This window comes from Camellia sinensis, chromosome 12 (assembly GCF_055761805.1).
Source record: "Camellia sinensis isolate YWXY chromosome 12, ASM5576180v1, whole genome shotgun sequence".
NCBI classification, from domain to species: domain Eukaryota; kingdom Viridiplantae; phylum Streptophyta; class Magnoliopsida; order Ericales; family Theaceae; genus Camellia; species Camellia sinensis.
This window is the reverse complement of record NC_138972.1, coordinates 10,159,265-10,173,217: the sequence shown is the minus strand read 5'-3', so window position 1 is coordinate 10,173,217 and position 13,953 is coordinate 10,159,265. Positions and strand designations below refer to the sequence as shown.

At 36.1% G+C, this 13,953-nt stretch overlaps 1 protein-coding gene across 13 annotated transcripts in view; it reads left to right on the top strand.

The window, feature by feature from the left end:
• The first annotated feature begins 700 nt into the window (after positions 1-700).
• Positions 701-13,953, top strand: part of LOC114261578 (rRNA biogenesis protein RRP5) — a 97,461-nt gene continuing 84,208 nt past the window's right edge. For 3 of the 13 annotated variants that reach the window (XM_082898111.1, XM_082898108.1, XM_082898107.1), the window contains exons 1-5: positions 704-995; positions 1,099-1,322; positions 3,184-3,324; positions 3,531-3,704; positions 9,838-9,937. In XM_082898111.1, coding sequence (XP_082754237.1) covers positions 830-995; positions 1,099-1,322; positions 3,184-3,324; positions 3,531-3,704; positions 9,838-9,937 — 805 coding nt within the window. In that variant the 5' untranslated portion in view covers positions 704-829. Of the gene's footprint in view, positions 996-1,098; positions 1,323-3,183; positions 3,325-3,530; positions 3,705-9,837; positions 9,938-13,953 lie in introns of all 13 variants that reach the window. The other 10 variants (XM_082898106.1, XM_082898103.1, XM_082898113.1 and 7 more) reach the window with 7 other exon arrangements.

Below are 13,953 nucleotides of genomic sequence, written 5' to 3'. Positions count from 1 at the left end.
TTCGCACTTTAAAAAAAAAATCACATTATTTTTATTTAAAACAAGGGTAAAGCTTATTTATTTATTTTTTATTTGTTGCATTTCAAATATGTGAAATTTCACATTATTAGAAATTTAAATTTAAAAATTTTCAATTTAGAAACTATATGAAATTTTAAAAATGTGAAATTTTGAAAGTTATACATTTTCATTCAAAAAGTGTATTTTTTTTTAAAAAAAATAATTTTATATTCAATTGAGATATTTTTTTTGATAGATCTTATCAAATAGTTTTCAAAAATGTAAATTTTATAAAAAACAAAGGTAACGGCCCAAACACTACTCTAAGTAACAAGGTTTAGGCAATATTTGGTCAATAATCAAGTAAGGAAAAATTGGTCTATAACCAATTATATATATGTTTTGTGCTATTAATTGTAAGATTAAAAAATTCATCAATTTTGTTAGATAGTTATTGGAATCTAAACTGAATAATAAAATTTGTAACAAAATAATAAAATGTGAGTTTCATGAATCAATAATTCAAATATTATATTATAATTCATCTAATCAAATAAGGCAACTATAAGAATTAAATTGATTAAATTAAAATAATAGATATTAAAATAAAATTTAAATCAAATTAGAAGGATAAAAAGTGTAATTAACAATTGTATTTATTTGATATATATATATATATAAACATTATCATCAGCAGTTTTGTCTAAAACCCTTCTAAAGCCCCCCCGCAGCTCATGCTCTTTATTGGTCTAGGGTTTAGGGTTTAAACGATCACTTGTCTCAAAACCCTAGAACGTGTTTGGTTGCTTAGAAAAAATTTCAGGTAAAAATGGCACGACCTTCCAAGAAACTTTCAAACAAGAAATCTGAGCAGAAATTCCAGAAGCCATCTAAGAAATCATTCAAGCCCACAAGTAAAACAGACGAAACACAAGTATTGGCTATGCAACTCCAAGACGATGTCCCTGACTTCCCCAGAGCCACTGCCAGAGGTGGTTCGTGTATATATATATATATATATTGCATGTATGTATGTATGTATGTATGTATGTATGGTTTTAAATTTGTTTGTTGTTTTGTATGTGTTGTTATTATTAGGTGGAAGAAGTTCACTTGGGAAAGAAGTCGATGAAGTTGATTGCGATGATGTTGATATGGAGTTTGAATCAGGAGAGAGGGAGTTGAATAATAATTATTATAAGAATAAGAATAAAAGGCTACAAAAGCGAAATCATTCAGCAGAAGAGGATGATTTGGGTTCTCTTTTTGGTGATGGCATTTCTGGAAAACTACCTAGGTTTGCCAATAAGATCACCTTGAAGGTAAATATTTGTTAGATAATTGATTGTTTGTGTTTTAAGTCATTATATGTACGGAGATAGATTATTCTATCATTAGTGTGCACTATGGTTGGTTCTCTCGGATGCTATGCTATTGTTGACCCATCCTTGAATCATTATTATAATAGGGTTTTGATGTATAATTCATTCAAGTTTTCTTTTGTATTGTTGCTGCGACATCTGTTCTAAATGTCTGATTTTCCTAGTTTAGGAACTGGATACTCGAGTTATATGCTGAAACAACAATGTGGTTTCGCAAGAAAACAAACAAACGAAAAAATGGAGAGTAAGTGGGGGAATAAAAGAGGAAATGCATGAAAAGAAACAAGATTGTTGAGTAATGACTCAAACAATTTACAAGTTTGATTAGAGTTAGCTGATAAAATTGCATAACTACAAAGCTGAATAGGGAATTCACTGGGTGATGGAAGTAATAAGATGGTTGGTAACAGCCGTACCTAGGTGCTAATAGTGCTATTTCATTAAACTAAATTAAGTTACTGTATTTCCAGACTTGGTGAATTTTTGTTTAGTTGTTTGACAGGCCGAAAAACTGAAATCTGAGGTCCTATACATCTGCAATCTTGCCTTCACAATACTGAACTGACAATGTTTCAGCTTCATTCTCAGTTTGATCTATGAATTTAAGGTGCTTACATTCCTTGAAAAAGGTACAAATAACAAGGGTGGGTTAACTTAGTTGGTTACCCTGGTACATTCCTATTTGGGAGGTTAGGGGGTCAATCCTTGCATTGAGCAAGGACTGATAATTTCTTCCCGCTCTTTCGTAATATTGTTCTCTTCTTCCCCAATATGGGGTATGTTTGTAGGTTGGTTGGTTAGGCTACTTGTTTCTTTCCTATTATAGGGGCTCTTCACTAGATTAGTTGTGGGGCTTCTATTCTATAGTTGTTGGACTATGTTTGCCCCTGATGTAATTCACTTCATATTGAAAAATTCTCTCTATCAATTGACCCAAAAAAAGAAAAAAAGAAGAAGAGGGGAATGCTATATACATAGACATGTACATCCGTATGACTTGATCAAACTCAATCCATGTAAAATTTTAATTAATATATATTAAAGGGTGAATGAACCATGACCATAAAATACTGAATACAAGGAGAGCTTAATTTCTAAAATTAAAGTTCTACTTGAGCTAAAATGGGAAAATAAAATTTACAAATCTGAGCCAGGTGGTTAGATTTTGTATTTCTTCCTTTAACTTGCCCCTGATTTCATGTGAAGTTAATGGACTACCTTGATGGAAGTTGTTGGATCAACTTGAGTGTCTAAGGTCTGCTAAACGTGTCAGCTGTGAGTCTTGTGACTACTTTTGCTATGCCCACTTGTTTTCTTCCTAATCATACTTTCTCCAACCCTACTTGTTTTCTTCCTGATCATACTTTCTCCAACCCTGATCATAATGTTATGATTGACTGTATAGACCTTGTCCTGTCATACTATTTCATTTTCCCTTCTCTCGTTCCATACGTGAATGTTATCTATTATACTTCTTATTATTTTTTTTTTTGTGTGTATTTTTTTTCTTTATTTGTCTCTATTGAGACTGGGCAACCTGAGAATAGTACAATGTGTGTAGACTTTATTTTGAAGATTTTAATAAAAATTGCATGAAATTTCAATAAAAGCCTAATATTGTTTTAAAAAATTCTTGTAATTATTGGTACTGCTACTTTTGTATTTCTAGCTTATCTACACTTTGAAGTTAACTTCATAGATGCCATCTGTTAATAATTTAGCATCTTAATATTGGATATATTTTTTTTCCACATTAATTTGCTGTCTAATTTAAAGTTATGCTTTCTTTGTGCATTCCTAGAATATTTCTCCTGGAATGAAGCTTTGGGGAGTCATTGCTGAAGTAAATGAGAAAGATATCGTAATTAGTCTTCCAGGGGGCTTGCGTGGATTAGTTCGTGCAAGTGAAGCATTTGATCCTATTTCAGATAATAAAGTGAAGGTGGTGACTTGCTTCTTCTATAAAGAATATCCAAATAGTTCTTCCCTTGACATTTATTTTTTGTCTTTGTGCCATTATTATTCTACTGCTTTTGAACTAATTTTTCTCATTTAGATTTTCCCCCTCCTTCCTTACATTTATGTGTGCTTAAAATTGTTTGTTTTCATAATTTCAGTCTAAGAAGGTTTTATTTTCTATTATATCAGGATGTGGAGACTAATTTTCTTTCTAGCATTTATCATGTTGGGCAACTGGTTTCTTGCATTGTACTGCAATTGGGTGACGATAAGAAAGAGAAGGGGAAACGAAAGATCTGGCTTTCTTTGCGTCTTGCTTTGTTGCATAAGACCTTAACCTTGGATGTTATTCGAGAAGGAATGGTATGCATTTTTCAAATGTTTCATTGATGATTTAATTTTTCTTTTAGCAAGAAAATGACTCTGATACTAATATGATACTTTCTTCTTATTTTTGGTTCCTTCCTGTTTTCATTCAACTTTTTTTGACCACAATCCTATAACAAATGAATATTAATTTTAATAATGATAAATGTTACTAGTGAAAGGAAAAGGTTTAATAAAATATTTTGTGATGAGAAATTGAAATTTGATATTTTGTGAGTCGAGACATGTCACTTAAGACTAACGATGTCTTAACCTTAAGCCTAGGGCTTACAGACAATTAGTAAGGTACTTCTAATATGCTTATGTAAACGTGCTCAATATGCTCCTCTCTTGCGCGTCGCCTCTCTTGCTCTCGATGCCATGCTTGATGCCTTTTGTTTGGTGGTGGAGTGATTCTTTACTATAGTGTGTTTCACCTATGCTGTGTCCCCCCTTTTCCCCCAATGGCATCCAATGCTCTTACACTAGCCTAGGGACCTCTCTGGTAGAGTTTGTTCCACGATTACAGGGCAGTTGAGTGTGACCCTATGACCCTATGCAATACCTCTCAGGTCATGTGACTTGGTGGCTAGAATTAAAGGTTGATTAAGATGCTCGCTCCACTCTCCCTCGAGGGACTTGCGCTTTTGCTTGACTTAGAAAGCGAAAGAGATAGATCTTCAAAAGGAGATGACTCTATACCAAGACAAAGGCATGTGATGTGCTTTGTAAACATCTGAAATCTGTGTATTGGTGATTTGGTGGTCCTAGTAGTTGAGGTCCCACTATTAATGGGGTGTTAGGATAGACAAAGGCAAACCACCTATATCTTGTACCCACTTAGGCATATGTCCTTGCTTTTTTGTGATGTAGAATCAGTGCAAATTGCACTCTACTAAGAGGAGTGACTCTTGTTCTCAAATGTATAGCAACAAAAAAAGTGCATGTGACTCTTTCAGTTAGTTTTAAAAGGCTAGATGAGTGAAAAGATACGAGGATTTTAGGGTTTTAAAAGTGAAACAAAGGGTTGGGTTTTGAGATTGAAAAATACGAGTTTTGGGGATTGGTTTGGGCTTGTTCCTACCTTGTGAACAATATCCAAAAAATAGGAATACATGTTTATTTTGCAGTTCTTTATAGGGTTGCACTTGTGATGTGAGATGTTTGAGGGTTAAAGTGCTTTAAATAAATCTGGTTATTGGAATCACTTTTACAAGCCTTTGACATCGCACCTAGAGTTTGATTGCCACCACACCCTCTAGCTTGGCTGCCCTCTCCTCTAATTTCTTGCTTATCTCCACAGCTTCTAGCTTTGCCTTCTCATCTGACGCAATAGAAGTCTTAGGCCAAGATGCCTCTTGCTCAGCCACCTTGGGGGTCCTCTTGGAATCCTCTAAAGTAGTCAAATCATCAATGATATGCATCCTTTGTACACATTGAAGAAGACAGTCAATTAGTTGTTAACAAGGGAGAGGAAAGACTTAAATATGTACAAAAACACATTTCCACGGTTAGCATTTGGGCTATTCCCTTCATTATGTGGTTTCTTGAAGGAATGTTGTGGTTGGCCATGTCAAGTGGAAGAAGAAGATCTTCGACAGATCGAAAGCCATCTCGCGCGAATTTACAACGGAGTTAGTGGTATTGATCAGTTGGCCAGTATGCATCAAAGGCTGTTCCCACAGCTCGGGCAACTCTTTCGTTCCTTGCTCTTCAATATGGCATCAACTAGTTCTTTGCTAGTCTCCTTATGCCTCTTCCAGGACCTCTCGGTTTGGGGAGGGGGGGGACTTGTTCAGTTCAACCTCAGATAAAATAAATGTTCTTCTCCCACAGACAAATTTCTAAACAAGCCTCTCATACTCCCTAGTCTAAGGAAAGGCAAGAGAGCTGTTCCTTGTGTAGATGTGGAGTTGAGCACTTTGGTCTCCAAGTCAAGCATCACTCTTTGCTTCGGTATGGTTATCTCCCTAGACAGTGCTATTGGGAGTTTGGCTCGAAGAACGGGTTGGAACAAAAGAAGAGGCACTTGTAGTCTAATCGAGTTGATGCTTGTCTTTATGCTCAGGAGACTCTTGAAGATAATCAGTACTTTAACTTTCTTTGTGATAGTAAACCTGTAGATTTGTATGTAACCGAGCAACTCTGGAGCTGAACGTTTTTTGTATTGAAATGTGGCCTTGATTGCTTCTACGTTCTCCGTGGTCGGCTGCCTCTTGTGTCAACTAGGACCTGAAAGGGGAACCAAACGAGTGACTTAGGCAAAATAATCAAGAATTTGAGATTAAAGGAGAGGTCAGTCCAAGACTTGGATGGCTATCGACTTGTGGTAGCCTCTCTGTTTGGTCCTTAGTATCGGCTGAAAACTCCCTATTTCTCCTAACTTGAAGGAAGTCATCATTGTGCTTGTCTTTTATCAAAGAGCTTGGTAACTAGGTGCAACTCGGCCAACTAGACACACAAGCAATATGTAACTCGGCCGACCAAGCACACAAGTAATATGTGCTATAATCCTTGCTGTGGAATAAACCATTGCAATGAAAGATGTCCCAGATTTCAAGGTTAAGTCTGAGCTTGTGATTAAGGGTTGAGATTCCACAGACTATCCTAATGACATTAATAGACACTTGCATCGAGGTAAGCATGACTTGATGGAAAAGCTGATGCAACGAAGAGTCTAACAAGAATCTAAGGCCGCCTTCAACAATGGATGCTATGGGGAAGACGACTATTGATTTGGTCCCCATCTGTTTAGCATCCATCTTTGCCAACGATAATGTGATGTCATTGGCAACACTGTACTCGTGATGGAATCGCACCATAGCAGCGGGAGTATCCACCTTAGTCCGAAACTTGTCCATGGCGTTGAAACCTCACAAAGCATGGAAATAATAAATGGCGGGGAAATCATGGCAATAGTCACTAGAATCAATGGCGGACATCGGGAGAAACCAGAACAGTATTGGAAATCAAAGGAACTAAGTGGGACTAGGAATCAAAGCTAGTGAGGAAGGACGACTTACAACAGATGGGCTCAAAGTTGGGGCTGGAACAGGCTCGTTGGAGGGGAATGACGGAATTGGAGTGAATAGAATCTGCGAGAGAGCACTCTAGATCATTAGGAAGGGGAAGACCTTCTTGGAAGGAAGATGTAGTACTCATAGCTTTTGAACTAGAAGGGACATCCAAGTGTATTGGGAAACCAAAGGGTGTTGTTTATTACTATCATTACTTGTTGGGGAAGATGAAAAAATACAACGGATCGTGTCACATTGAGCAAATCAAGCGGTTAAGGATAGGTTGGCTTCGCCAATTGAAAAGCGCCACGTGTGCACAAGCAGTACACAAACGGATATTTGTGTCTGACCAGGGGGATGATTGAGCTAAGGAGGTAGACACTTAATATCACAAGGAGATTGCCCCTGAAGTTAGCTTCTACTTCACTAAGTACCGGTGTTTTAAAAGGCGCGCGAGTTGCAATGAGGAGCAACCTTGCGCTTCTAACAGGTCAAGGCGAGGCGCAATATGCAAGGTGCAACTTAGGTGCTGAGGTAAGGGCTTTTTTTTTGAGGCGCGAGGTTTGGGCTTTTTTTTGAGGCGCAAGACGTGAGCTCATACCCGATTTTTCTACTCCAATTGTTGATTAAGTGCTTTTTTTGTGGGAATACCCACAGGGATTCAAAACTCTTCAATATAAAATGACAAAACGTGGTCAAAAGAGCGAAAACTGATAAAAGATTGAATGTTATGCTTTATATCTTTCATTGGATATTATATTTCTAGTTTTTAGATTATTGAATGTTATGTTTAAAGATTATTGGAAGTGATTATGATTTTTGAAATTCTGTATATATTAGTTATGTTGAAAAGTTTGTCTATTTTATAATTTTGCTTTTCTTCTACTACTTGCGCTTCGCTTTGGTGAGGCGCGCGCCTTGCCTCGTGCCTTATGCTTAGGCAATAGGAGATCTTGTCGCCTCGGTGCGCCTAGAGCCTTTTAAAACACTGCTAAGTACAAGTGAAAGCTAAGGGGCAAATGAAGGTGGTTAATATGACCAAGGCAAGGCCTAGATTGGGCCGAACTCGTCACATGGGTCAAGCCCAACTAGCTTGCATATGTGGTTAGATAAGGGCATAGGCCAAGTACACGAGATGGGCCAAACCTAGTCTAGCACCCTTGGATCGAGCCGAGCTTTGGGCTAGGGCTAGGGCTAGGGCTAGATACCGTATATTGGAATTAGGGTTGTGCGTCGAGAATGTTAGAGTTGGTCCAGCCACTATTTGGGCCAAGATAGGCAATGGTCGAGCATCTGTAACTGGATCAGACCACTAAGATTATCATATTGGCCAAGCACAGAGTGGTTAGTGTGGAAGAGCTTGACTGTACAACTAAGGGAGCACTCCCAGAGGGGGCTACCTTTTGGACTAAGTAACAAGGCCTTGTCCTTGGACTCAACTTAAGGTTGTAACAGAGGAATACATGTCGTCAAAATCCCCAGGTGCTGGATTAAACAATTAGGGAAGAATCTTGCATCACATAATAGGTGAGCTCACATGAAGGATGTGCCTAACAGCATTGTGGTTCCCCCACTTAGGAATGATGATGACTAGTGAGAATTGTGGTAACCCTAGTCCTAGTGTTGTGAAAGGCGCACTTAGACGTAGGGCGCAACTAGTGTCTTGAAGGAATCCAAGGCGAGGCACGTTGAATGAGTTGCGCGCTTTGGCCAGGCGCTGAAAGGCACAAGGTGCGAGCCTAAGAGGGCTTTTTTTGTTTTTGTTTTTGTTTTTGTTTCTGATGCTGATCTAACGGCTCTGATCTGTGTTCAAAAGGCTCCAACCCATAGGATTACAACTCATACAATATAACTCAACTCAAATCAGTCAACAGCTTAAATCCCTAATCTATTGAAGAAATCTGTGTCGTCTCTTCCTCTGGGCTCGTTTCTTTTGACTTCGACTTTGACTTCAATTGAGGACTTCGAAATCTTGAGGTTAGTTCTTCTTCTTCTTCTTCGTTAGTTGTTGTTAGGTGATTCGATTCAATTCGATTCGACTTTTTTTTTTTTTCTTTCCCTTGTTCTTTTTCTTCGCTGGTTGCTAGGTGACTTATTTTTTCTCCTCCTCCTCCTTCCCCTTCTACTTTGTTGCTCTCTGTTTTTTTCTTTTTCAACTTCGACTTTCTCTCTCCCTCTTTCTCTCTCTTCTTCTTCTTCTTCTTCTTCTTTTTCTTCTTCCTCTTCCTCTTCTTTGCTCTATGTTTTTTTCTTTTTCTAGCTTCTTCGACTCTCTTTTAGACCCTGCTTCTTTGCTGGGCAGGGTTCTTTCTCTTCTTTTCTGTCTATTGCTGGGTTGGGTTTTTTTTCCTGTCTTTTTTTTTTTTGCTTCTCTGTTACATGGAATAATGCAAAAACGAGAATAACAACTGTTTGTATAAGCAAGCACATGTCTTCTTTTTTTATTCTATGGTTTGAGAATTATTCGATAATTTGCCTTGGTTACTTTCTTCTTCTTTTTCTTCTTTTATTTATTTTTTATTTTTTTATTTTCTTAATAATTTGTCTTAGTACAAGTATGAGTCATTAGTCTATGTTAATTTATTTATTTTTTACTAAGACTGCGTGCCTTGCTTCAAGAAAGCCCGCACCTCACCTTGCTCCTTGCTCCAATAAAGCCCGCACCTCACCTTGCGCCTTGCGCCTTGCTCCTTGCGTCTTAAGCCTAGGTCCTAAGAGACCTTTAGCGACTTGGTGCGCCTTGAGCCTTTAAAAACACTGCCTAGACCTCTATAGCAGAGGTATGCCAATACTCAAATTAAATCCTCCCGTTTCAATTACCCATGAAAAAATAAGACTCAATTATTATTGCTACATTATTAATTATTATGTGCTCTTTTAGCTCTTTATTATCTAGCTTTGAAGTTGTAAAATAAAAATTTTATTCCCTTATTTGCCTATATGACAAAAGAGGCTAGGTAAGGCGCTCTTTTTGGTTTGATGTGGAGTCTGTTTCTTGCGAAATTGTGTTTGAGTTGAACACTCTACTCTTAACCATATCTTTTGTTTATCTCTCATGCTTATGTTCTGGTATGATTTTTTCTTTTCTTTTTCTAATTGTGTATGATTTACAGGTTATCACTGCATATGTGAAGAGCATTGAAGACCACGGCTATATACTTCATTTTGGATTGCCTTCATTTACTGGGTTTATGTCGAAAAACAGTCAAGCTGGTAATCACTAGTCATCCTAGCATATCCATTCTAGTCACTTTTTGTCTTTTAATTAATCTTTGTTACATCTTTTTTGATAAGTAAATATGTATTAGAAAAAAACAAAAGGGCAAAGGGTACGCAACCTGTATTCAAGAGTATCAAAGAAGGCTTGATGCCAAGTTGAGCTCCTGACGAAATCTACAGTAGACGAGGATTGACAAAAAATCTTTTACACCAAGAAGGAAAACTATGCAAAAGACAAATCTTGAACATAAAAGTTGCTAACACTGTTATCATAAAAAATGCACCCATTTCTTTCTTTTCATAAAACCACAAAATGCAGGGAGAAGCTTTCAATCAAGCTCTCTTTGTTTTCCTCCATTTGCAGCATTCCCAACTTTCCAACAACTCTCTTAATCAAGCAGGGATAACTCAGAACCCCAAAAATGTTCTAACAACAAATCCCAAAGCTCCCTAACTACCTCGTAATTGAGAAGCCAATGATCCAGAACTTTGCTATCAGGATCTTACGATTCACGATTCGATTTACAATTTTTACAAAATCGATACGAATCTATGGGTGAATCTATTTTGGAAGTGAGTCTCTAGTGAATCGCGCAATTCACAATCGATTTACGATTCGATTCACTTTTTACAATTCATGCAATTCTTGAAGCTATCATGTTTGACATATTTCAATTTTTTTCTTCATTTTTTTAGTTAAAATGACATAATACAACTTCTAATAGGATTTGGTGCGAAATAACCACTATATATACATGATTTTTTTTTTTTTTCTTTTAGATGAGGGAGTTTTTAATAGGATCAAATCAGATTCAGTCAGGCCCAACATGTTTTAAACATTTTTTTCTCTCTGTTTTTTTTTTTCCCTTAAAAAAAAACAACAGAATGTATATTCTAAAAATGTTTAAGGTTAAAGTAATTTCCAATATGAATTCATCTATTGCTATTTTATTGAAATAAATATATTTTAATATTACATGGATGAGGTTAGTTAAACCTAATGGTTCTACAAGTTCGTTATTATTGGGTCACTGTTACTTGTAAAGGTATATATGATTATGAAATATCAACATCATTGTTAAGTTATTGTTTCTTGAAAATTAAGAGTTGATTTTAATTGAATAGATGGCTGAAATTGCAATAAAAGTATAGGGGACAAGTAGGGCTTGTTTAGGATAATATATGTTTAAGAGTTTATGCATGAAAAGATGAGATTTGGCACTGTTTAGGGGCTGTTAAAGTGCAGAAAATACAAGAGGGAAAGAAGGAGAAGAAGAAGATAGGTTGTGGAATCACTCTTAGAATCTTTTAGGCATTACACCTAGCATTTGATTGCATCACACAATCCGTGAAGAAGCTTCAAAAGTTTTGAAAATTTTCTTAAATATCAAATCTATTGAATTAGAAGAATTACATGACTTCATATAGACTTTAAAGACTTCCTATTCCAACTATAACAAGAGAAGTGAACTACTAAAAATTCTTTTACTTCCGAAACCAATTTAAAATCAAATAAGAAAATAAGAATAAAATTCAATTCAGTAACTTGACCCACAGGCCAACCCCTACAACCCATGTTAGCAAATATGAAAATTACCAAAATACCGCTACCTTAAAATCCTAGTAAATTAAAACTAGTCATAAAATAAGACTAATAATACTAGAGACATGATTATATATCGATTTTTTTTTGAAATCATTCTAATTTTCAAATATCATCGCTTCTTTAAATTTACTCTTCCTTGAGCATTTTATACTCTGCATCAAGCTAGCTGGATGGAAAAGGCAATATCTATATAAGAGATTATAATCACTCTTATTCAGGGTTCCCTAGCTTGCTTGCCTACTTTGTGTATAGGGGGCTTTCATCATTTTTGCCTTTTTAATCTAGCCTTGTTGGGTAAATGACTTTGGATATTCGGAGAATAGAAAGACAATCTGTGGAGAAGGGTGACGATAGAGGATGGTCTGACTTTGTCAAGCACGTGAGCTTTGTGGTGATGGTCATAGTTACCTTTGGATTGTCATAGTGTTGTTGTGAACTAGGAAACTTTGATAGCAAATTACATGAGACTCAGGAATGGTTTGGGAATATCTCTCATTAGATTGCTTTAGGACTAGTAATCGGAGGCTATAAGTTATTTCTTTGAGCTTCTATACAGAATTACTGTTCATAGGAGTAAGATTGGTGGAATCATGGGAATGGGATTTTCATGGTAAAGTCCTAATATTCTCGAACATTTGGTAGGGTGAGGATCTTATTTCCTTTTGAAGTGATTTGGGAGTTGGGAGCGCCAACAAAGGTGGCATTCTTTGTATGGATGATTGCGTTACTCTTTTCTTACTATTGATAAACTAAAGAAGAAAGGATATAGGCTCACTAATCACTTTATTAGTGTTGTGCTGCTTACGTTAGAAAGAGGAAACAATAGATGACTATTCCTTCTATTGATAACCTAAAGAAGACAGGGTATATACATACCAATCATTGTCATTGCTTATATGAGAAAGAAGAGGAAACAATAAATTAGGAGTGTTAGCAGAGTGTCAGTGTCTGACACGACACTTCTTTCATAGAAGTGTTCCTACTTCTTGTGGATATATGGGAGCTTCTATTTGCATCCCAAAAAGTAGATTAGGCACCCCAATTTAATGATATATTTTTTTATTTCTATTAAGTCCCTATTTAAAATGACCAAAAAGTACTTGACTTTGGAAAAAGTGTAAATAAAAGTGTTTTGAAAACCCCATTCATCATCAGCCCCAATATTCATTTTCTCTATTCTTTTCCTACTTTCATCACTTTGCATCTTCATACCCAACCCTATTTACTTTAATCCATCATTCTTGTATTCTATTTCATATTGAAATCAATAATAGACAATAAATAAGACGTTTCCAAGCAATTTTCTATAGAGAAATTAAATTTTTAATTGTTGTTCATCATTTTTTGTAGGTTAGTTTTCCGAATTGATTTGACGCTGAGCATCCGAACAAACTTCACATGTTTGGAATTAAGTATTCGGACAAAATATTTTGTTCGGCACTGAGTATCCATATGAAACAACTGGCCGGAATAAACTTCACGTGTTTGGAATTAAGTATCCGGATAAATATATTTTGTTCGGCACTGTGTATCCATATGAAACAATCGGAATCAATTTTCTGTGGTTTGGGCTTGAGTATCCGAATAAACTTCATATGTTTGGAATTAAGTATGTGGACAAATATATTTTGTTCCGCACTGAGTATCCATTTGAAACAACTGGGACCAGGTAGCCGCTGGTTAGGGGTGTGTGCGTTGCGGTTCGGGCAGCTTGAGAGTAAAATTATAAACCGAATGGCGGATTGGCAGATTGATAGATTGGTAAATTGCGGTTTGAGTGGTTTTGGATGGATTGGCAGATTGAAGAATATTTTAGCCAATTATCAAGTTTTTGCATAATATATAATACTAATTTGCATAATATTTTTCATATATATGACACAAACTAATTTTACATAATATTTTTCATATATATAACTACTAATTTGTAATAAATTTCACATATTAAATATCTTTTACACTCATTTTTACCTTGATATTTTATTATAGGTTAAAAAATATATATGTATCAACTATAGCGGAGCAGAGCGGTTTCGAAGGCGGATTATAAATTTTAAAGTTTAAACCGCGGTTAGCGGATAATGTGGATCGATGCAGATCGGTGCGATTTTAACGGATTGGGCGATATTTTGCACAGTCCTACTGTTGGTAGATGTAGGAGTGGTAGTTTGCTTTGATAGACGGATTGCATAGAGGAGCAGAGAGAGACCCTCTTCGTCTCGGTTGAACTCAGAATCCCTTTTCGTCGCTTGGAATTCCAGAGACTCCAAATGTGGTTTTTGTTCCTCTGTTTATTGGTAATAGGGTGTACAAAGTAGATTTGTATAGGGTTTAAGAGCTTTTGAGATTAGGATAGGTATTATTTAGAGTGTCCAAACAAATAAATAAAATTTCAAATTTATTA